Below are 22,585 nucleotides of genomic sequence, written 5' to 3' on the forward strand. Positions count from 1 at the left end.
AGGTGTATATCGCTCGTGTTACAGCAGCATCCCTCTGTGTGTTCAAAGCGGAGTGTGTGTGTGTGTGTGTGTGTGTGTGTGTGTGTGTGTGTGTGTGTGTGTGTGTGTGTGTGTGTGTGTGTGTGTGTGTGTGTGTGTCTGTTGGAAACATCTGGCGCAGCTGCACACTGCGTCTTTAAGCTCCGCCGGATAAATGAGCGGAGCTGATCAGCTGTCAGAGTCCGGTGAGGGAGGCGCTGGAACCAGAATCAGAGCAGCCCCCCATCCTCCTCTCCTCCTCCTCCTCCTCTCCCTCCCTGCCTCCCTGCACCTCCTCCTCCGCCGCCGCCGACCGACCGACACTTGCAGCCATTTTACGCAGCCGGAACCCGGTCATGTCGTGAGGGGAGAGTCGCTGGTCACCTGCGCACGGGCAGCAGCAGCAGCCGCCCGGTGGTCGCGCTCAGGCGGCTCCGGCCAAGATGGTGAAGAGGAAGAGCGTGGACGAGAACGAGCCGGAGTGCGGGAAGGGAATACCGTTCCCCATCCAGACCTTCCTGTGGAGGCAGACCAGGTTAGTGCGTGATAACAGGTGTTTGCCCTTCGCACAGAACCGGGAGCGTGTGAATCCGGGAGCTGACACGGCGTCCAAATTGCGTGTAGTGGCTCATTAGGATTCGAACCGCTGCTCCACTGATGTTTTAAATGGAGGGGGGGTTCGGTGATAACTGTGCACGGATGCAGATTGCATGATGTCACACCTGTAAATCTCATTTGCATGGAGAGTGGGGCTCGTGTGGAGGAGCTGCACGGAAATGACACGATTGAAAACGTCATGTGAGGATGTTTCCTTCTGTTTTGTGTGTTTTATGTTTCAGTGCCTTTCTGCGTCCGAAGTTGGGGAAACAGTATGAAGCCTCCTGTGTGGTAAGTCATCTCATAAAGCCGTTTGTGTGCTGATGGGGAATAATCACTCCCTCTCTCCCAGTAATCCCTCTTCACCTTAATGCACCTGCAGATAAAGTGGGTTCTTGATTTTGCATTTAGCAAATGAGTTCCCCCACCCCACCCCCCCATCACTTCCTCCTATTACCCAGGAGCCAGACCCGTGGAGACTCATATCCATAATGACACTTTTCCAGATCCCTGTGGGTCTAAACAGAGCTGCCAGTGTCTCTCCCACAGGCGTCTCCCTGCTGGAGGCCATGTGGGACATTTAGATAGAAAACGGCTGTAGTTCCTGGCTGATGTCTCTTTTCTTCTCCTCCCTGGCTCCCTCCCCAGTCCTTTGAGCGGGTGCTGGTGGAGAACAAGCTCCACGGGCTGTCGCCGGCCCTGTCAGAGGCCATCCAGAGCATCTCCCGCTGGGAGCTGGTCCAGGCGGCGCTGCCTCATGTCCTCCACTGCACCTCCATCCTGCTGTCTAACAGGAACAAGCTGGGTGAGGACACGCAGGACACACGTTACCCCGGCTCTAGGCATCGACTTGACAGCCTCATCCAGGTTATCCTCATCCAACAAAACACAAAACCGATGTTCTTTGAGTCACGGCACAGACACACAACAGCTCGACCTTCCAAGTCACCACAGGACGACATGTGTCTCTTTAAATTAGATTGTTTCTCTGGATCCTGTCAGAGTCTAAATTCTCATTTGGGAAAATATAGATATATGTCAATTTGACATTAGCACTGATGATAGAAAATGTTTCTTGCTGTAGTATTGATTATTTATATCATTATTTAACTCTATAATTAATTAAATCTTCGCATTTAAGAAGCTGGAAGTAGATATTCAGCATATTTGTTTATGTTTTATAGATAACCTTTAGAGAAGCCAAGTGATCCTTTAACAGAAGTGAAGAATCAGGCTCTATGTGTCATGTACCTCCAGGAACATGCACTGAACACCAGATCTTCATCATGCTGCTCTTTCATCACCTGAAACATTAAGCCTCGACCTCTGACCCCTCACAGGCCACCAGGACAAGCTGGGTGTGGCCGAGACCAAGCTGCTCCACACGCTGCACTGGATGCTGCTGGAGGCGGCGCAGGAGTGCAACCACGAGCCGAGCCTGGGCCACAGCTGGTCCGGGGGCAGCAGCAGCAGCGCCTTCCTCCAGCCGGTGGGCAACCAGGGCTCGTCGCCCGGGGCCCCCGGCTCCTGCTCCGGCTCTGGCCTGGGGGGGTCCGGGCCCCAGCACGGCGGCTCCCTGCTGGAGGAGGATGAGCACACCCGTAACAAGCTGTTCCACAAGAGCATGGCCACCGTGGAGCTGTTCGTGTTCCTGTTCGCTCCGCTCATCCATCGAATAAAGGTCGGGTGTTTCTCAGGGACATTTGCTGTAGCAGCTTTATCTATAAACATATTAATATCTCGACTGGCGTTTAATCGAGAGGCTCATATCGAGCCGCTCAACACACACTCAGGGTCGCCCTTCTGCTATTGATCTGTGTACAAACAGATACAGGAGTCATGTTGCTGTTCTCTGGGGATTCCCATCGGAACAATGTTTGACAATATGATGACGTACACATTTCAAATCATGTGTTTTGGTTATAAAATCATAGCTCCACTGGGAGATGGTTGAAGAAAAGGCTTCTTCTAGAAATGTGACTTCTTTTCAGGAGTCGGACCTGACCTTCCGATTGGCCAGTGGCCTGGTGATCTGGCAGCCGATGTGGGAGCACCGCCAGCCGGACATCTCCGCCTTTACAGCGCTGATCAAACCTGTGAGAAACATCGTGACAGGTGAAGAAAACAAGGAAACCTTCCCTTTAAGCCCTTCACATCCCTTTTAGGAGTCAATCCATCTTTATGTGCTCACAATGAAGACGTGTAATCTGTTTCCCCAGCTAAGAGGAACTCCCCAGTCAACAACCAGTGCAGCCCCTGTGGATCTGGAAACCCTGGTCCCATGGTGAGCTCAGATCCGTGTCAGATTTGGCTTTGCGTGTTGATTGAATGTGTTCAGACGAGAGTCCGCGGCGTCCACCCCTCCCCCTCCAGCGCTCCCTCCGGGGCCCGACTGTTAATTTTCATTAGCACCGGTCGACCGGGAGCATTAGTGTGGTTAGCCGGGGTCGTGACACAAGCCACAGAGTCTTTAACGATCAGGGGGCTGTCGTCCACTTGTTTATCTGCTGTTTATCCTCAGTGTCTGTCCCTCTCTCCTAACCACAGGGCTTCCAGGTGGTTTGTGAAACCGCCCAATCAGATTCCTCCTCCCCCTCGGCCGGGGAGCAGAGCTGTCGTCCTGGTAACTCGGTGGAGAAAGGTGGCCCTTCCCAGCAACCCCCCCCGGTCAAAGGCCCTTCCAAGAAAAAGTGAGCACTGTTATTGAATCAACCCTCCAGAGGAAGAGGTGTGTGTGTTGTTGTGTTACGTGGACGGGTCATGGAGGTTGTGTTGGTGTCATAATGCAGCAGGGCTACACCAGATGCGAAACATCAACCTGGTTTCTCTTTTTTTTTATTATACATTTTAGTACCTACAGTGAAATAATAAATCTCATAATACATTATATTTGATTTAATACACATTCTCATGTATAAGGACATTTGATAAATGGAAGTCATCTATTTAAACTCTAGTATAAATACATAAATCATTAGCTTCATTTGATCTGTACTGTTTTCATAAAGGAGTGATTTCCACTCTGGAATCCAGCGGTTAGTTGAAACCAGTGATTTACCAGTGAGCCGCTCTGACACAGGCCTGGTGACATCATCTAGTTGATGGTTAAACGTTTAGCCCCCGTGGCACCGGTGAACGTGAGCAGCTCCTCCTCCCCCCCCCCCCCCGCGTGATGTGCTGCTCTAAGCTGCTCTAAGCTGCTCTGTCTCCTCAAGTCAAACCCGACACGTCCACACAGCCTCATCTTTCTTCAGCATCAACACACCCGTCTGACATTTGCCGGCAGAAGCAGGGTAATTACGCTGAAGTAATGTGCTACATGTCTGATGCTGGCACTGGCCCTGGTCTGGCATGACACGGCCTGGCTTGATTTTCACTGTGCCCACGGCAAAGTCTGGCATCGCTCGGCACCGAGACTCAATCTGTGTTTGCTCTGGCACGAATGAGGAAGGTTTGACCAGCGTGGTTGGCAGCTAATGACTCATTTGATTACAGGAGTTTCACTAAATCATAGAAAGACTAGAACACAGGCCTCCTCCACTTGAATTCATCATTTTAAATCCACAACACACCATGAATATGATTCTCTGTGTTACTAGAAACATATTAAACCTGCTCTGCTGAGAATCCCCACATTAACAACTCATTACAGTTGCATTCAGCACATCCTACATGTGTGTTTACTGACTTTAAGTTCATGACACCGGGTCTGTCACCGTCCTGAATCAGCCGCCTGATGGGCTGAGAGGACGAGAGTGTGTGTGTGTGTGTGTGTGTGTGTGTGTGTGTGTGTGTGTGTGTGTGTGTGTGTGTGTGTGTGTGTGTGTGTGTGTGTGTGTGTGTGTGTGTGTGTGTGTGTGTGTGTGTGTGTGTGTGCTGCTCATCTCACAATCAAACAAGTCACGTCCGACTCGTCTCACAATCAGGATGAAAGTGACTGCTAATCAAAATAAGCCTGCCCCCCCCCCCCCCCCCCCTCCCCCTACACTGGTACTAATATCCTCCCACACTCAAACATCAGAGGGTTTGTGGAGAAGTCACATGCTAATGCAGGAAGGAGGAGAATTATCTCTATTGTCTCACTGCACACACACACACACACACACACACAACCAAGACAGATTAATAGCTTTCTTCTTGTGTCGCTCGTGGGATTGTTAAACTGTTGTGTGCAAAACGCTGCATCGAAGGAGAGAGCAGGGGGAGAGAGAGAGAAGGGAAGGGAGAGAAATGTGGGTTTCATATCTGCAGGATGGAGAAATTTGACATTTGAGGGGGATTTGAGAGGAGAGGGATTTATTCCACGCTTTTAAGTTGTTGGATTTTCCAGTTGTATGGATCCAGAAATAGGGGGGGGGGGGGGCTGTACACCAGCAGCTTTCATGTCAATGATCAGATCAGAATCTCCCTAATTTAAAAATCGTCTTATTGCTCTTTATTGCTCTGAGCCCTGGCCGGTGTTTATGTTTGTGTCGGCTCCTCACTCGGCTGGACACGCCCCTCTGCACCGCCCCCCCCCCCCGGTGTTTCCAGCACCAGCTCCGGTGATTGATGCAGCTCACTCGTCCCGTGGCGCCGCCTCGCTCGCCACTCTCTCTGCTGATGCTGAGGCAGTTTCCATGGCAACGGCCAACCGGCTGGCTGCTGCTGCATCTCTGGGGGGGGGGGGGCTGGGTGGCTGTCGTCACTCGGTCTCCCTGGCAACCTGACACAACAGCAGCAGGCTGTGTGTGTGTCCGGTGTGTGTGTGTGTGTGTGTTTTACAGGCTAGACAGTGAAACATGATACAGCCTCTGCTCTCAGAGTGATTCATGTCGACATCGACCACCTCCTCCTGCTCCATTTATCACAACGTCCATGATTAAATGCTTCTCCTCCATCTCTCCCTCGCGCCTCCTCTCGTGGTGTCAGGATGTTCCTCCTCCTCCTCCTCCTCCTCCTCCTCAGCAGCGAGCGGCGGTCCATACGTTCTGCCGCTCTCCCAAACGCTGACCTTCATTCCAGCTTATTTATAGTGGACTCACGTAGGCTGAGGCTGCCGCTCTGCCTGCTGCTCTCCCGATGATGCTGCAGGGCGGCGGTGCCCTTGTTTACATCCTCCTTCTCTGTGATGAATTATTAATGAGGCCGTGTGGCAGGAGTGGATGATCGGCTCATAAAACAGGAGAGGCGGTGATACGGTGTAATTGGTGTTTGTAGTACGACGTGTGACGTGTTGTAAAGACTCCGAACACATGCAAAGCATTCTGGTCATTTTTCCTCCTGATCAGGCAGCTGTCACAGTCACTTCCTCTCCCTCCTAATTACATTTATTCTTCTCCTTTAAATCAATTTGAGTCTTCCACTGTTTCCTCTGCACAGTTTCTGTCGTTCTTCAACCTTCTCTTCAGTTGTTTCTCTCTCTTTCCACGTTCATTACATCGGCTTACTTAGAAAATACAAAAACACGGAATATCATAATATATGCAGCATATACTGATAATTGTCATGTTGGACACAAGTGGTTTCTGTCTCCAGTAGAATCATCCCTGTGTCTTTCCTCCTGTCCCAGGACGTCAGCCCCTGCAGGTCTGCCGACCTCCGTGGCCCAGCGAGCTCGCTACGCCACCTACTTCGATGTGGCGGTACTGCGCTGCCTGCTGCAGCCGCACTGGACCGAGGAGGGGGTGCACTGGGCCTTGATGTTCTACCTGCAGCGGCTGAGGCAGATCCTGGAGGAGAGACCCGAACGCACCCCGGAGCCCCTGGTCACGCCTCTGCCACGCCCACGCAGCAGCTCCATGGTCGCTGCCACGCCCTCACTGGTCAACACGCACAAGACCCAGGTAATGGGAGGAGCTCACATGGTTCACACATGGTATTAAAGCTGTTTTGCGTCTGGCTGTCATTCAGACCATCGACCTTCCTCTGCTGCGTTCTGCAGGATATGAGTCTGAAATGCAACGAGGAGGGAAAGTCTCTGAGCTCGGAGACGTTTGCGAAGGTGTCTCTGACTAACCTCCGTCGACAGGCTGTCCCCGACCTGTCCTCGGACCTGGGCATGAACATCTTCAAGAAGGTCAGAGACAGACATGCTCACTTTAATTTGATGCTGGACTGAGATGAATGTGGCTGAAGCACCGCTCCCATCCTTCTTCCTTCTCAGTTTAAGAACCGGCGTGAGGACCGGGAGAGGAAGGGCTCCATCCCCTTCCACTACACGGGGAAGAAGCGCCAGCGCCGCATGGGGGTTCCCTTCCTGCTCCACGAGGACCACCTGGACGTCTCGCCCACCCGCAGCACCTTCTCCTTCGGGAGCTTCTCCGGCCTGGGCGATGACCGGCGGGCTCTGGACCGCGGCGGCTGGCAGGCCACGATCATGGGTAAAGCAGGGCGCCGCTCCTAATGACAATAGATTGCATGTCACCAGTTCTCAGCCGCCGCTCCCCCCCACCCCACCCTGAGCTCCCTTTGGGTGAGTCAGAGGATTCTGTCTGGATCTCGCTGTCAGCTTGTGAATTAGGTCACTTCATTAACGCTGGTATTTTTTATTAGCTCTCACAGAGAAGTGTGATTAAAATTCGCTGAAGGCACAGAGACATTTCTTGTTATTATCATCCAGAGTTAGTTGTGTTTTTTTAATCTCTCATTCCAGATTTCACTGTCCTTTGAAAGCTGCTGCTTCAGATCAGCTCCTTTCACATCAGTCACATTGGATTGAAGTTTCTCTTGAAGGGAACAAGAGCATGAAAATGATTTTGTCTCTGTTGTTTGGGGCCGTGTGTGTTTAATTTACCCTGAAATATTTATCTGTGGCATCTCTTTCCAGGCAAATTCACACGGAGGGGCAGCACGGACACAGCTGCCGACGCAGACAGCCTGAGCGCCAAACACTCCCACTCCCACCACTCTCTGCTCAGAGACATGCCCGACCACTCCAACAGCCACAGCGACAACACCGTCAAAGAGGGTGAGGAGGCAGAGTGTGGTCCAGAGCATGTCACTGAAAACCGTCTGGAGGTTTAGCCCCCAAATGAGCTTCTTAGACATTTGCAGAAACACTCTAGAACAGCAGATCACATTTTAATACCAATCAAATCCATAGAAAAGTGATCTGAGATAATTGAAAAAGGTTTGGTGCAGCTACTAGAGAGGCTGGGAGAAGAAAACTTGAATATATTAATATCCATCAGCTGCAGCACGGGGGGGGGGCTGAAGCTCATGTCTCCAGTGAGCAGAGCAGAAGTAGGACAAGCTTATATAACAATGATATTGTTGTGGAGATGCTAATTTACATACAGATAAACAGAGCTGGATTTAGACTCTGCTCCTCACTCCATCACACACAAGCAAATCCTCTGAGGAACATAAGCATCGATTTAAAGGATCATATCTAAGTTTTTGATCCAAAAAGACACAATATACTTTATCCACTTCCTGTAGTCACAATACGTTTCCCTCTTCTGTCCCAGTTCGATCTCAGATCTCCACCATCACCATGGCGGCCTTCAACACGACCGTGGCCTCCTTCAATGTGGGCTACGCCGACTTCTTCACGGAGCACATGAAGAAGCTCTGTAACCCCGTGGCCGTCCCGGAGATGCCCGTGGAGCCGCTGGCCTGCGCCAACCTGCCGCGCAGCTTCACCGACTCCTGCATCAACTACTCCTGTCCGGAGGAGGGGGAGAACATCGAGGGGACCAACAACTTTGTTCTGAAGAACGGCATGCTGGACCTCACCGTAAGTGACCGTCCTCCTGCCGCCGGTGCTGCCAGGGCGGCTCCCGTGTGGTGGCTAACTGTCCCCCTGTCCTTGTCTTCCAGGCTGTACTGCGCGCCCTCTACGCCGTCCTCAGTCATGACATCAGCTCCAGGATCTGCGACGTGGCCCTCAACATCATCGACTGCCTGCTGCAGCTCGGCGTGGTGCCCGGCATGGGCAAGAAGCTGTCCAAGCCCGACAACAAGGAGAACCAGGAGGCGCGGGGCAAGGACACGACGGGTCAAGGTCTCGGAGGAGGCGCGCAGGGGGGCGGATCGCTCCCCGGAGCAGGGGGAGACGGTGGAGGAGGCGGAGGAGGAGGTGGAGGAGGAGGAGGTGGAGGAGGGGGAAGCAGTGGAGGAAGTGGGCAGGGGAGCAAGGACGATGTGAAGAACAACAAGGACAATGATAAGAAGGTGAGTTTGAGCTGTCAGTCAGAAACGTGCTGAGGTTCTTTGAAGTCCTGTGTGTTCACGCTCGTGTCCGCCCCCCCCCCCCCCCACCAGGAGGAAGGCTCCGGCCTCAGCACCCACCGCCTGGCTCTGACCATGCTCATAAAGATCGTCAAGTCTCTCGGCTGCGCCTACGGCTGCGGCGAGGGCCACCGCGGCCTGTCAGGGGACCGCCTCCGGATGCAGGTCAGATCTTTACTCCTCTCAGCTTTCTCTGAAGCTCCGAGCACCAAGGGACCAGCAGAACAGCTGCTCTTCTGTTTCCATATCTGTATTATTAGATTAAGTTGTAGAGATGAAGTAAGAATCTGTCTGGACGTCTGATATCGATCATGAGAATCGATGAAAAGTGATGAAAATAGCACATCCTGCAAGTGAAGCCACTTTACTGACGTATCGATGTTTCTGAGTCACAACAGGCCGGCGTCCAAAACGCTGAGTCATGTCTAAGTCTTTCATGCACTGAGACTGAATCCGGTTCCTTTGCTTCCAGGCCCAGAACTGCCTGACCAGCCTGTACAAGCTGGACAAGCTGCAGTTCCGTCAGACTATACGCGAGTATGTGAACAAAGACTCTCTCAATAACATTGTGGACTTCCTGCATGCGCTGCTGGGCTTCTGCATGGAGCCCATCACTGACAGTAAGTATGCAGGGTGTGTGTGTGTGTGTGTGAGTGGGACTGAATGTGGATCATAGAAAATAAGCAAATACAGTGTTTACATTTGCACAAATAGGAAAACGAGACATCACCAGTGAGTTAGTATTAGATAGTATTCTGACTGGAGTGTTTCCAGGTGTTAAGTGAGTGCAGCAGTAGTAGAAATAGTATAAATAGAATGTTTTTACATCTTTGTCTTCATATGACAATGAATCCTTTTATTTCCATATCTATTGATTTATGGAAACGATTGAATTCTCTTTCGCACTCAGAGGTTTAACCTTGGTGCTTCGCTGCAGAGCAGTTAGAGATACAAAGCGTGATTCAAGTGAAATGTCCTTGTGTGGTTGACAAAGCTGAATTGTACTACTTCTGTCTCAACCTGCACTTCGACTTTGCATTCCAGCGCTACCTCTGTTTATATCTGTGTGACTTCCCCCCCTCCTCCCACTCGTCTCTGCTTGTCCTCCTCCTCCTCCTCCTCCTCCTGCTTCCATCCTCCCTCTTTTTCTTCTTCCACTTCCACAAGCGGAATCCTGCCTTCCTGACTCACTCATCCATTCTGTACACTTGCCAATCCAAAGCTTTGCCCATTACATCTCCGCTCGATCACTGAGCACTGAGACACACTGTACGTGCCAATTCAGTTTTGCACTGAAAAGTATATTTTACTCTGATCAGCCCAGTCACACAAAGTGCTGAGCAATTGGCAAGTTACTGAACCGATGAGTGTTTTGATTCTGAAAGTGACCAGGGCACCTTGTTTAGTTTTTTCGGTGTGTGTTATTTTTTATGTGTGTGTGTGTGTGTGTGCGTCTCACGTTCGCCTCCGCCCGGAGGTGGGGGGCCTCGCCTGTGCTGGCCTGATGTCAATCAACCTGTGCCCCGCCTCTTTTCTCTTGCAGAGTACGGCAGTGCAGGTGAGAGGTCCAGGAGGGCGAAAAAAAGAAACATCGGTAGATACACATGATCAATAACCAATAACAGTCAATTCTATTCGCTGTAGGATTAATACACTCGTCTAATCGGACCCTCCCCTAGACACCACTTCCTGTGCTGCGCCCCCCCCTCTGTCCCAAAGAGACACAACTCGCCTGCAGCTCCACAAAACTCACTTGTGTGATCAAATCTGGTTTTTACACAGTTCATAAGTTTGATCTAACTGGACCAAGAGAATAAGCCCCTCCCACTGTGTTTAGTTATCGCAGGCCTTAGTCACTTGCATGTGTTCCTTACCCAGAATCCTTTTCAGTTGGCTTGTCCCCCATTTGCTTTACGAACCCTTTTCCTTTGCCCCCCCCTGCCCCGCCTCCCCCTCTCCCCTCCCTGTTGTACGGCCTCACTGTTTAACACTCAAGCTGCTCAGCTGTCATACTGTTCTCTCCCCCCTGACCTAACCGCCCCTGTGTGATCCGTGGTCTCCCCCCCGCCTCCCTGTTGCTTCCAGACAAGGCAGGCTTCGGGAACAACTTCACCACGGGGGACAACAAGTCCGTGGCCCAGAATATGGAGGCGGTGGTGGTGGGCTGCATGTTCAAGTCCCTCATCACCCGCTGCGCCTCGACCACACACGAGCTGCACAGCCCAGAGAACCTGGTGAGTGGGAAACCATCGGTTAGATCCAGACTCATATTTCTCTTTGTTGGAGTTGAATTATTAATGCTCCATCTTGTGCCGAGCCTAAAGAAGAACAATCACTTACAGCACAGTAGTTACTGATTTCTGGTTCAGGACAAATCGGACCTCAAGTGTGTTTAATCACCTTCTATTAATAAAGACATTAAGTCATAACTTTTTATTTTGTTGTAAATGAATTGTAAATAGCTCAATGCAGGTCTCTCCTGTCGGAGCAGTGAGGGACTGCGGTCGCTCTGCGGTCGCTCTGCGGTCGCTCTGCAGTAAAGCTGAAGAAACACTGGCATGACTTGTGTACGTTGGCGGAGGATGACACACTTCTGAACGCAGCCTTTATTATGGCACAAAATCAGAGGCCACCCACTCACAAGCTGGAGCCGGCGCCTTGCTCCTGCACACCACACACTTATGCATATATGCATGTGCACAAACCCACACACTGTTTGAAGCAGCCTGCAAAGTCCCAACTTTGTCTTCTTCTAACGCACTTTGTCGTGCATGTGACTCACGCGCCTCCCTCCCTCCCCCCCCCCCCACCAGGGTCTGTACTGTGACATCCGGCAGCTGGTGCAGTTCATCAAGGAGGCCCACGGCAACGTGTTCCGCCGGGTGGCGCTGAGCGCTCTACTGGACAGCGCCGAGAAGGTCACCACCACCAAGAAGCCTGACGAGAAGGAGGAGGGGAAACCACCAGGACCCAGGAGGTACCGACCAATAGGTGGTCAGAGACGGTCTCAATGACATCGTGGTTCTGTCCAATCATGAGCGAGTAACAATGACCTGTATTCATCAACATTTCTCTTTGTGTGACGTGTCCGAGCTGCGCTTGTCATCACCGCTTTATTGTTCATTTGTGTTATTTCTGTTTTTTTCTGTCCCGTCTGCGTCTGTTTCTCCTGCTTGAGTGACTGACTCCATGTTGTGTTATGAACATGATGTGGCTTTGGCAAAGTGGGCACTTCCTCTGTTTCACCACAGGGAATCAAACTTCCTCTGACCGTATTTTATTTATTAGTTTGATTGAAACATCCACTGGACTCAGAGTCTGTAACTCTAGAGAATCAATAACACAATAACACACATTCCTCAGACAACTAAAAAGAGGCACTGTCAAAATATGTGCATGGTAAGTGTTAATTTACCTCATATTAAATATTGATTTGCAGCTAGAAAAGTGACATTTATATAAAAATCATCAAATTTTGAATAAATTGCTTGAATATGAGGCTAATAATTAAATAAATAACAGATCAATCGACTTGAATATATGATTTGTGGTATTTTTTATGGACGGGGCAATGATTTATTGATCATATGAAATACTTGTGTAGATGTTTTCATGTGATCAATTAATTATTTAATACATTTATTGATTTAATTATTTTCAGATATATATTTCAGATAAGGTTATGCTGCATACAATTAGCAATTAGAAATGTATTTAAAATATGTAAATATGGCTAATAATCAAGTTACTTCACCAGCATCGATGAATAAAGCAAATCAAATATTCTACTGGGAATCAGGATTATTTCCCTCCATAGATCAAAATAGAAAAGACAATAATCATAATACAAACATCTGAAGCTTGATTGACACTCCTCAGGTCCAATCTTCAGAAAGCTGCTGACTAAGCAACTCTAGGCTGTTGCAGGGGGGGGGGGGAGGGTCGTCCCAGGTGGGCGTGACTGCACCGCAGAGCTCAGCTGGTTTGTGTGTCTGTCGGGGTGTGTGTGTGCGCAGGTCAGAGGCGGGTGTGTCCGGGGAGAAGGGTCAGGTGTCCAGTGCTGCAGATGAGTGTCGCAGCTGCATCTCCAGTAGACCCCCCCAGACCCCCGAACAGTGAGTGTCCACCTCACAGCATCTCCATAGAGCACCGTCTCTGTCCAGTGCAGCAGCCACGTCTCTGCTCCTGTCAGGGAAACTGTCTCTTCCTGTCCCTCAATGTGTTTAACATTGATTCATACACAGACACACAAACTCGTAACAAGCTGAATTTAACCTTGTGTGTCCTCGTGTGAATACTCAAACGTGACCTTTGTGTCTCTTGTCTTGTGCCTCCAGTGAGGAGCAGCTCCCGGGCGCCCTGCTGGGCAGGAAGGACTTCTGGAGGAAGATGTTCAAGTCGCAGAGCGCCGCCAGTGACACCAGCAGCCAATCGGAGCAGGACACGTCGGACTGCACCACCGCCCACTCCGGCACCACCACCGACCGGCGCTCCCGGTCCAGGTCCCGGCGCATCTCACTGCGCAAGAAACTGAAGCTGCCCATCGGTGAGGTCACTGCTCCATATCAGATCTGTTAAACATCTGAATGTCCATGTCCTCACCTCACTACCGAGGCTGTCCCCACTGTCCCCCTTGAAATGCATTGACACAACGCTGTGTTCTTGTCTGTCTGACGCTGGAAAGACTTCCTGCCCCGAGGCGGCGTTCACTCCATCTCATTGGTCTGTTGTGTGCTCCTCTCTGTGCCTCAGCATGCCGTCGGACCACTCGCCCTCCACTCACTCTCTCTGTCCTACGTATGTGGATGTGGAGCCATCTTCATACAGTATCTGTGTTGTGTGTGTGTCTGTGTCGGTCACCTCTCCAGTGTGCACGCTGTTCCCCACCTGGGTTGACTTGTGTTTGCACACCACAGCCTCTAGAGGCCAGTGTGGTCACCAGGGACTTTACGTTTTATCAACAATAATAGTTCCTCAGTGTAAATACCCTGAGTGTGTGTCCCCTGTTTGCCCTTGTCTTTGTCGACCACCCTTTGTGTGTGTGTGTGTGCACGTACCTTCCTTCACAACAAAGTGTGCACCTTCCTCTGTTTCACTTCTGTCTGATTCCACGTGTCTCCAGGGAACTGGCTGAAGCGCTCGTCCCTCTCTGGACTGACGGACGGAGTCGAGGACCTGCTGGACATCAGCTCTGTGGACCGACTGTCCTTCATACGACAGAGTTCAAAGGTCAGAGAGGCCACACCCCCCCCGCTGCTGCTGCATGCTGTGTAGCGTGCACATTTTGATGATGTCTTGATATTTCTGTGCATGTGTGTTTGCGTGTCCTAGGTGAAGTTCACGAGCGCGGTGAAGCTGACAGAAGGGGGCGCTGTGGGGCCGGAGTACTGCCGGGACGAGGAGGAGAATTTCTTCAAGCGGCTCGGTAAATGGAGGTCTGGCAGGAGGAATCCATCCAAGCTTCACCACACAGAAGAGAAAGATGGTAGACCTCCCCCACCCCAGGGTGCCCCTCGCCCCCACGCCCCCATCGCCCTGTGTCTCTCTCTCTCTCTCTGTCCCAGTGTCTGTCTGTCCGTGTGGTGTCTTCTCTCGCCAGTCCTTCCTCCGTACGCCATTCTCCATCGCCGGACGCCTGCCTGCTACACCCTGTTAGCTTGTGTGTTACTCTCAATCCGTCAGTGTCCAGTCTGTCCTTCATCTCGGCCTCTGCCACGTCAAATTTTAAAACCCTTTCTCTTTTGTAATAACTCGTATAAGTCCCTTCTGGAAGTACAACTCTAAATTCTATAAAAAACTGTAATCACGTACTTTCCCATCAAAAATCAGGATGTTTTCTAAATTCAGAAAATGCTCCTGAAATATCTTTTATCATTATAATGAATATTAATATCCCTCTAATTCCGTGTGTTGTCGTCCCAGCTCCACATCGCCTCCTTCCCAACTGTGCACGTCCTCGTCTCCTCAACAACAAACCCCTTCCTCTCTGGTTCCACTCACTGGTGGAAAGGGAGAGAAGGAGGTGTCGGGGGGGGGAATAACTCACATCTATGAAACCATCTTTCTGCTGTGAAGCATATTTCTGTGCTCTGTCAAGCATGACGCTCTCTCGTCTCTTCTGTGGTGACGTCTGGTGGTATTTTCCATGAGTGATTAGAACAGAATTGTGAACATGCAGCTTCTGTGCGGCTGCGGTTACACTTGTCATTTTGTTATTATGGATTTATTGTCTGGAGTAACTTTACATAATTTGTGCAGAATTGACAATCTGAGTGTAGCCTCCGCCTGTGGCTGTGTGTCCATCTCTCACTCTGCTTTATGCGTCAGGGTTAAATGTAAGATGTAAAAGACAAAGACCCTCTCTACATATTCTTGTTTTAAAAATTTCCTCCCCTTCCTGTGCTCTGCTACACCCTCCTGTCTTCTCTCCATCTTCTCCTCCAGGTCCTCACGGTTTCCAGGAGCGTCTGGCAGCCAGTCAGGAGGCCATGAAGAACAAGAACGTGGTGAATCTGGGCGCCATCCGTCAGGGTATGAAACGCTTCCAGTTCCTGTTGAACTGCTGCGAGCCGGGAACCATCCCCGACGCCTCCATCCTCGCAGCCGCTCTGGACCTGGTACGTTCCATTTTGTCGTCACCTCGAGATGTTGTGTGTTTGCTGGAAATCCACAGCTCGAAAAAAAACCGTCTGCCTCTTCCAGGAAGCTCCGGTTGTGGCTCGGGCGTCCCTCTTCCTCGAGTGCGCCAGATTCGTCCACCGCTGTAATCGAGGCAACTGGCCCGAGTGGATGAAGGGCCACCACGTGAACATCACCAAGAGAGGCCTGTCCAGGGGACGCTCACCCATAGTGGGCAACAAGAGAAACCAGAAGCTCCAGTGGAACGCCGCCAAGCATTTCTGCCAGTGGGGAGACGTGAGTTTAAGACACCTCAGTGCATGTGACACTTATTAATAATGATAATAATAAGAGGGCAGGTATTCATTTGATTTTTGATGTGCTCAGGCGATCGGGACACGGCTCAGTGAACTCTGTCACTCTGAGAGCGAGAGCCCCTCCAACATCCTGGGCTACATCTACGATGAAGAGACCAAGCGCAGGATGAGGAAAGAAGACGAGGAGGAGGATTATCTGGACGACAGTGAGTCAGATCCAAACCTCTGAGCCACATCGTGTAATAATGATCGTTCTGCAGGTAGTGAAACATATTGTGTGTTCTCATGTGCATTCTTCTCCCCTCAAGACACAGTCAATCCTACAAAGTGCGGCTGCCCCTTCGCTCTGAAGATGGCCGCCTGCCAGCTCCTGTTGGAAATCACCACCTTCCTGCGGGAGACCTTCCCCTGCTTGCCACGCCCACGCACCGAGCCGCTCGTGGTCAGTGGTGTGATATAGATATGGAATGGATTCAGCGTGTTTTTGCATGTTCTCTTTACCAGGATGTGTCTCATCTTTTGCTGCAGGACCTCGACAGCTGCCGCCTGCGTCTGGACCCGGAGCTCGGACGCCAGCGCTACGAGAGGAAGATCAGCTTCGCGGGGATCCTGGACGATGAGGACGGACACGACTCGCTCAACAGCAGCAGCCACACGCTGAAGTCTGACACCACCGGCGAAGACAAGAAGCCGCAGGAGACTCAGGGTGAGGCCCGACGTCTCCATTGTGTTTCATCACGACCCCATTTGATCGAGTATAACCTCTCTCCTCCTCCGTCCTCTCCAGCTCCCGTCAGGAAGATCCGTATCGGAGGATCCCGGCTGCTGCAGATCAAAGGGGCCCGGAGCTTCCGTGTGAAGAAGGGCGGCTCGCTGTCGTCCATCCGGCGAGCAGGGAGCCTGAAGAGCACCAAGCTGCCCCGGCAGGACTCCGAGTCGGAGAACGACGAGAGCCTGTTGTCTCAGACGCACAGCAGGGACACGGTCACTGACATCGGTAAGTCAAGGGACATGTCAAGGGTCATTTATGTCCAATTTGTTTATCCAAAAACTGCAATGACCTTGGATCCAACCCCCTCCTGTTGGAATGGTTCTTGTCTGTTGTTGCAGGGAGTCCCTTCAGCACCAGTGAGCCCAGTATAGAGCCAGAGGGCCCGAGCTCAGGAGGAGCTGAGGAGAATTACCACCGCAACATGTCCTGGCTCCATGTATGTACCGTCTATCTGTGTGTCAGTGTGTGTCTGTGTGTGTCTGTTGTGCTTCTTTCATGCTGACCTCCTCCTCTCCTCTCTGGGCTCAGATCATGATCCTGCTGTGCAACCAGCAGAGCTTCATCTGCACCCACATCGACTTCTGCCACCCTCACTGCTACCAGCACCACAGCCGCTCCTGTGCCCGTCTGGTCCGCGCCATCAAGCTGGTGTACGGGGAGACGGTGGACAGCCTGCGGGAGGACGGCGCCTCCTCTGGCAACATCGGGGCACGGGCCAAGAAAAACAAAGAGGTGGAAACTTGATGAGATGAATAAATCAATAAATCTGTGAGTTGCTGTATCGCTGGTGGTTCATAAAAGCCTCTGTGTCTCCAGTGTTCGGACAAGTCGTGTCTGAGGACGCCGTCCATGAAGAGGAGACCCAACGACCTCAACACGGAGGGGAAGAAGGACACGGGGATGCTCAAGTACATCCGCAACCAGGTGAGCTGACACATTCCCTCTTTATATCTCACCCGGGGCTTGTGTTGGTTTTGCCGGATGATGCTTGATGTCGGTTTGTGTTCCAGGTGATGAGCTTGTCCCCGGCGCCGCTCTCGCTGCTGATCAAGGCAGCTCCCATCTTGACCGATGACATGTACGGGGACATCCAGCCGGCCGCCTGGGAGCTGCTGCTCAGCGTGGACGAACATATGGCAGCTGCTGCCGGTGAGTCGGGTCGTGCATCAGTCTGCTGCGTCTGTCGGAGTTTATTAACGTTCAGATTACAGAGACAACAAGGGACAAGCTTCAACTGTTTCATATTCTAATATATTCTTTCCTTCCTGTGTCTTACATCCTATTCGCCCTCAACCCCACTTCACCTTCTCCTTCCCTCCTCCTTCCTCCCTCTTGCGCTGCCCTATCCAAATCCCCTCCAGCCGCCATGTTCCTTCTGTGCGCCGTGAAGGTCCCCGACTCGGTGACCGAGATGATGATGGCGGAGTTCCAGCACCAGGAGGCCTGCCAGCGCATCAACTCCGTCCTGAAGTTCAACACGCTGTGGCGCTTCCGCTACCAGGTGTGGCCTCGCATGGAGGAAGGAGCTCAGCAGATCTTTAAGGTACGAATAACAACATCAACATGTTTTTATTAACTTCTAATTAGCTTCATGTTTAATTTGGAACATTTGGTCTCACTCTTTTGTTTCAGATTCCTCCCCCCAGCATCAACTTCACTCTGCCCTCTCCTATCCTGGGCATGCCCTGCGTCCCCATATTTGACCCCCCCTGGGTTCCCCAGAACACCGGCAGCGTCCAGGACCCGATCAATGAAGACCAGTCTGTAAGTCTGAGCCCTGTTTTCATTGGTCGCCCAGCTAATAATAGAAAATATTAATGTTTTCATCCTGAGAAGGAGAATGCATCTAAATTCACTATTATTATTGATGTTATTCTTGATTTGAAGATGTAGCACACAGCTCAACCCTTCAATAGACCAGAAGAAGTACACACACACACTTTGAGCTGCTTTTTAAGTACATCTGCTCCTGCTATGCAAAGTGTAATGAAACAACTGCACCAAGAAATCTGCTAATTTAAGAAAACACGTGAAATCGACTTCTCAGGTTATGAACCGGTGATTTTAAATCAGCGGAACAGATTTCTTGGTGTTTCCTTTTTTTACTTTCTTCTTTTTTGTTTAAAAAGCATGATTATCAAAATATGTTTGTTTTTTTTATGACAACCTGCGAGCACATGTTCTATAATTTACCTATCGACTGTCTTTGTTTTTAGTACTCCCCATTAATTCAGTCAGTCCATACCATAGTAAGTTGGTATTTCTGTCCGGATGTTTGTGCTGATGCATCTTGTTTACGTCAGATCATTAACGACAGGAGGGGGAGCAGTGTGTTTGGCCCACTGGGGGCGCTGTAGCTCTGAAGCCCGGGGGGGGGGGGGGGGGGGGCAGGTTCATGGGTCATCTCAGATAGTTTGCATCTTGATCGGTGATTCGCACCAAACTCAAAACGTGCAGGCAAAATCTATAACAGCATGCATCGGACATTCAGACATTTTGTGCGTGTTGTGCTGTTGATGCATGGTCATTGGATGAGAATGACTTTGCCGTGTATGTTCTTCATATCATGCGTTCAGCCTATTTGGGTATGTATGTGTATGAGCACTCGTGGGAATGCTGTGAGGCATTTACTGTACACAACGATACAGTAAATTCTCCAAAGTCCAGTCTGAACACATTTACTCGTCTCACAATTAGTCACGATTGAAATCTCTCCCGTTCAACAGTGTCTCTTCATGATGCTTGGGATGGAATCAGAGCATGAGGTCAATGTGCTGGAGGAGAGTTACTGTATTAACGTGTTGTCCGGTCATTCAACATTAACTACATGCTCCTCAAGTGGAAGCGTAGAACAGCTGTGCACACACTTTCCTGAAAGTTTTTAAACGTTGGTTTTGATTTCGTGCATTCCCTCATCCTCAATCTTCTGTATGTCTGCACCCGCTGTGGGGCTTGATCCGACGCCCTTCCCTTTCAGAAATCCTTCTCGGCCCGGGCGGTGTCGCGCTCCCACCAGCGAGCCGAGCACATCCTGAGGAACCTGCAGCAGGAGGAGGAGAAGCGGCGGCTGGGCCGCGAGGCCAGCATCATCACGGCCATCCCAGTGGCTCAGGAGTCGTGCTACGAGCCCACGTGCAGCCCGCCCCCCGAGCAGGAGGAGGAAGGTGGGGCTGCCGGACTCACCAGACTCACATCCTACAGAAATACACACAACCTGCTCTGTTTCCAGTTCCCTGACTGTATGATGTGTCTCCTGTTTGTGTGCTGGTCCTGTTGGATGTTGATCCGCCAGCAGAAGAAGTGGTGAACCTGGCATCACGCCGTCTGTCCGTCAGCCCGTCCTGCGCCTCCAGCAACTCCCACAGGAACTACTCCTTCCGCCGCGGCTCCGTGTGGTCGGTCCGCTCACTGGCGAGTGCTGAAGGTTCGAGAACCAACAACCACTGATGAGGAGATCTGTTCTCATAAAACCACTTTGTTTCCTTTCATTTCCACTGATCGTTTCTATTTGCTTTTGCCAGATGAAGAGAACACAACAGAACACACTCCCACCCACCACATGCTGCAGCCACCTCAGGCTGTCTTCCCAGCATGCATCTGTGCTGCCGTCCTGCCAATAGTCCACCTCATGGAGGACGGGGAGGTTCGAGAGGATGGCGTGGCAGGTGGGCGTCATGTTCTCTCCACATGTGAGACCCGGTCTTTGCATCTCCCCCCACGCTGTGTTTACAGGTGAATCTGTTTTGTGTCACGGTTCTGCAGTGAGCGCTGTGGCTCAGCAGATCCTCTGGAACTGTCTGATCGAGGACCCGGCCCTGGTTCTCCGACACTTCCTGGAAAAACTCACAGTGAGCAACAGACAGGTAAGAAAACTTCTGAGGACCTTGAATCAAACCGATCAAACTCAGATGGAGACTGAGGGAGTTTGTGTTTCTTGTGTTTCCAGGACGAGCTGATGTACATGCTGAGGAAGCTCCTGCTCAACATCGGAGATCTGCCGGCTCAGACGTCTCACATCCTCTTCAACTACCTGGTAAATCAACTAAAACCACTTCAGGACCATTTAAACTCACCATTACTTCTCTGACGTGAATCTCCTCCTCCTCCTCCTCCTCCTCCTCCTCCTCCTGGTAGGTGGGACTGATCATGTACTTTGTGCGGACTCCCTGCGAGTGGGGTATGGACGCCATCTCTGCCACTCTGACCTTCCTGTGGGAGGTGGTGGGCTACGTGGAGGGGCTGTTCTTCAAGGACCTGAAGCAGACCATGAAGAAGGAGCAGTGTGAGGTCAAGCTGCTCGTCACTGCCTCCATGCCAGGTGAACAACAACTACAACATGTGAAACCACATACACTACACAGAGGCCTTTTAAAACATTACATTAGATATTTAAGGTGTACAAATGATAATGTTTTCTTGTTTTTATCGACGCAGGAACCAAAACCCTGGTGGTGCACGGGCAGAACGAGTGTGACATCCCCACACAGCTCCCAGTGCACGAGGACACTCAGTTTGAAGCTCTGCTGAAGGTAAAGACTCGTTTCTACATATGTTTATCAAATAAATATCAGAAGTATTAATGTTTATGATGTTTCACAGGAGTGTCTTGAGTTCTTCAACATTCCCGAGGCCAGATCAGCGCATTACTTCCTCATGGACAAACGATGGAACCTCATTCATTACTCCAAGGTAACAACAACAAACACTTACTGTAATGAAGGAGTGTATTGCTGTAACTCTTTAATTTATAAGTAATGTCTTTATCTGTGTCCTGTAGACGTATGTGAGAGACATCTACCCGTTCCGGAGGTCAGTGTCTCCACAGCTCAACCTGGTCCACATGCTGCCAGAGAAAGGACAAGAGCTGATCCAGAAACAGGTACGGACGATTCACACTTTATTCATAACGCTTTGTGACATCAGAGGTAAACAGAAACTTTATTTCTTATTTCAGGTGTTTTCCCGTAAGCTGGAGGAGGTGGGCCGCGTCCTCTTCCTGATCTCCCTCACCCAGCACATGCCGGCTGTGCACAAACAGTCCCACGTGTCCCTGCTGCAGGAGGACCTCCTCCGGCTGCCCTCCTTCCCCCGAACGGCCATCGACGCAGAGTTCTCACTGTTCAACGAGCAACAAGGTGAGACCGACTCCAACCAGCACTTAATATGAATAGTAAAATTATATATCTTGAGCCCCTGTGGTCTCCTCCTCCTCCTCCTCCTCCTCCTCCTCCCTCAGGCAAGGAGCTGTTTGGGCTGGACACCCTCCACAAGGTGCTGTGGATCAAGCTGCTGGAGGAGATGTTCCTGGGGATGCCCAGCGAGTACCCGTGGGGGGATGAGATGATGCTGTTCCTCAACGTCTTCAACGGGGCGCTGCTGCTGCACCCAGAGGACAGCGCCCTCCTCAGGCAGTACACAGCGACTGCCATCAACACCGCGGTGCACTTCAACCACCTCTTCTCTCTGAGCGGCTACCAGTGGATCCTGCCGACCATGCTGCAGGTACAGGATCACATTTTTCTGATCTCTTTTGAGTAATAATGTTTTGGAGCAGCAGGATTTGAACATGTCCTCTCTGTGGTGTCTCCCAGGTCTACGCTGACTATGAGAGCGACCCTCCACTGAGGCAGGGCATCGAGTTCTGCTGCCGACAGTTTTACATCCTCCACCGCAAACCCTTCGTCATGCAGCTGTTTGCAAGCGTCGCTCCGCTGCTGGAATTCACAGTAAGACTCTAGAGCAGTCGAGCAAACACAAACTTTTAATTTCTGTATTCCTGGATGCCTCCAAATATTAGATTTTGCTTAATAAACTTGTCTCCATCTTTGCTCCCTCCCCTCCAGACCAGCACCAGCACTGGTCTGTCTAAAGGAGTCTCAGCCCAGTGTCTGTTTGACCTGTTGGTGTCCCTGGAGGGGGAGACGCCGGACGCTCTGGACGCTCTGGAGCTGGTGAAGGCAGAGAAACCTCTGCGCTCTCTGGGTAAACTGTCAAACACTCAGATTTAATTTAATTAAACCCTCATCCTGCATGGGACGCTCTAAACGTG

The 22,585-nt window shown here is 51.0% G+C and overlaps 1 protein-coding gene across 1 annotated transcript in view; it reads left to right on the top strand.

Moving 5' to 3' along the window:
- Positions 1 to 334: 334 nt before the first annotated feature.
- Positions 335 to 22,585, top strand: part of LOC128431035 (protein unc-80 homolog) — a 28,810-nt gene continuing 6,559 nt past the window's right edge. Inside the window, 47 exon segments of the mRNA XM_053417235.1 lie at positions 335 to 553; positions 858 to 906; positions 1,264 to 1,450; positions 1,956 to 2,296; positions 2,607 to 2,730; positions 2,835 to 2,899; positions 3,163 to 3,305; positions 6,167 to 6,440; positions 6,539 to 6,673; positions 6,761 to 6,977; positions 7,424 to 7,564; positions 8,067 to 8,335; positions 8,419 to 8,772; positions 8,863 to 8,994; positions 9,302 to 9,449; positions 10,373 to 10,423; positions 10,915 to 11,063; positions 11,643 to 11,806; positions 12,846 to 12,944; positions 13,167 to 13,375; positions 13,952 to 14,058; positions 14,161 to 14,314; positions 15,274 to 15,446; positions 15,532 to 15,744; positions 15,835 to 15,970; positions 16,073 to 16,206; positions 16,293 to 16,470; positions 16,552 to 16,761; positions 16,875 to 16,972; positions 17,065 to 17,268; positions 17,353 to 17,460; positions 17,547 to 17,685; positions 17,898 to 18,079; positions 18,169 to 18,300; positions 19,514 to 19,700; positions 19,829 to 19,960; positions 20,058 to 20,201; positions 20,299 to 20,399; positions 20,483 to 20,569; positions 20,671 to 20,854; positions 20,971 to 21,065; positions 21,136 to 21,225; positions 21,314 to 21,415; positions 21,491 to 21,671; positions 21,773 to 22,038; positions 22,128 to 22,262; positions 22,380 to 22,518. Of these exon segments, the coding sequence (XP_053273210.1) occupies positions 462 to 553; positions 858 to 906; positions 1,264 to 1,450; positions 1,956 to 2,296; positions 2,607 to 2,730; positions 2,835 to 2,899; positions 3,163 to 3,305; positions 6,167 to 6,440; positions 6,539 to 6,673; positions 6,761 to 6,977; positions 7,424 to 7,564; positions 8,067 to 8,335; positions 8,419 to 8,772; positions 8,863 to 8,994; positions 9,302 to 9,449; positions 10,373 to 10,423; positions 10,915 to 11,063; positions 11,643 to 11,806; positions 12,846 to 12,944; positions 13,167 to 13,375; positions 13,952 to 14,058; positions 14,161 to 14,314; positions 15,274 to 15,446; positions 15,532 to 15,744; positions 15,835 to 15,970; positions 16,073 to 16,206; positions 16,293 to 16,470; positions 16,552 to 16,761; positions 16,875 to 16,972; positions 17,065 to 17,268; positions 17,353 to 17,460; positions 17,547 to 17,685; positions 17,898 to 18,079; positions 18,169 to 18,300; positions 19,514 to 19,700; positions 19,829 to 19,960; positions 20,058 to 20,201; positions 20,299 to 20,399; positions 20,483 to 20,569; positions 20,671 to 20,854; positions 20,971 to 21,065; positions 21,136 to 21,225; positions 21,314 to 21,415; positions 21,491 to 21,671; positions 21,773 to 22,038; positions 22,128 to 22,262; positions 22,380 to 22,518 (7,354 nt within the window). The 5' untranslated portion in view covers positions 335 to 461.

Source organism: Pleuronectes platessa, chromosome 24, assembly GCF_947347685.1.
Source record: "Pleuronectes platessa chromosome 24, fPlePla1.1, whole genome shotgun sequence".
Classification (NCBI taxonomy): Eukaryota; Metazoa; Chordata; class Actinopteri; order Pleuronectiformes; family Pleuronectidae; genus Pleuronectes; species Pleuronectes platessa.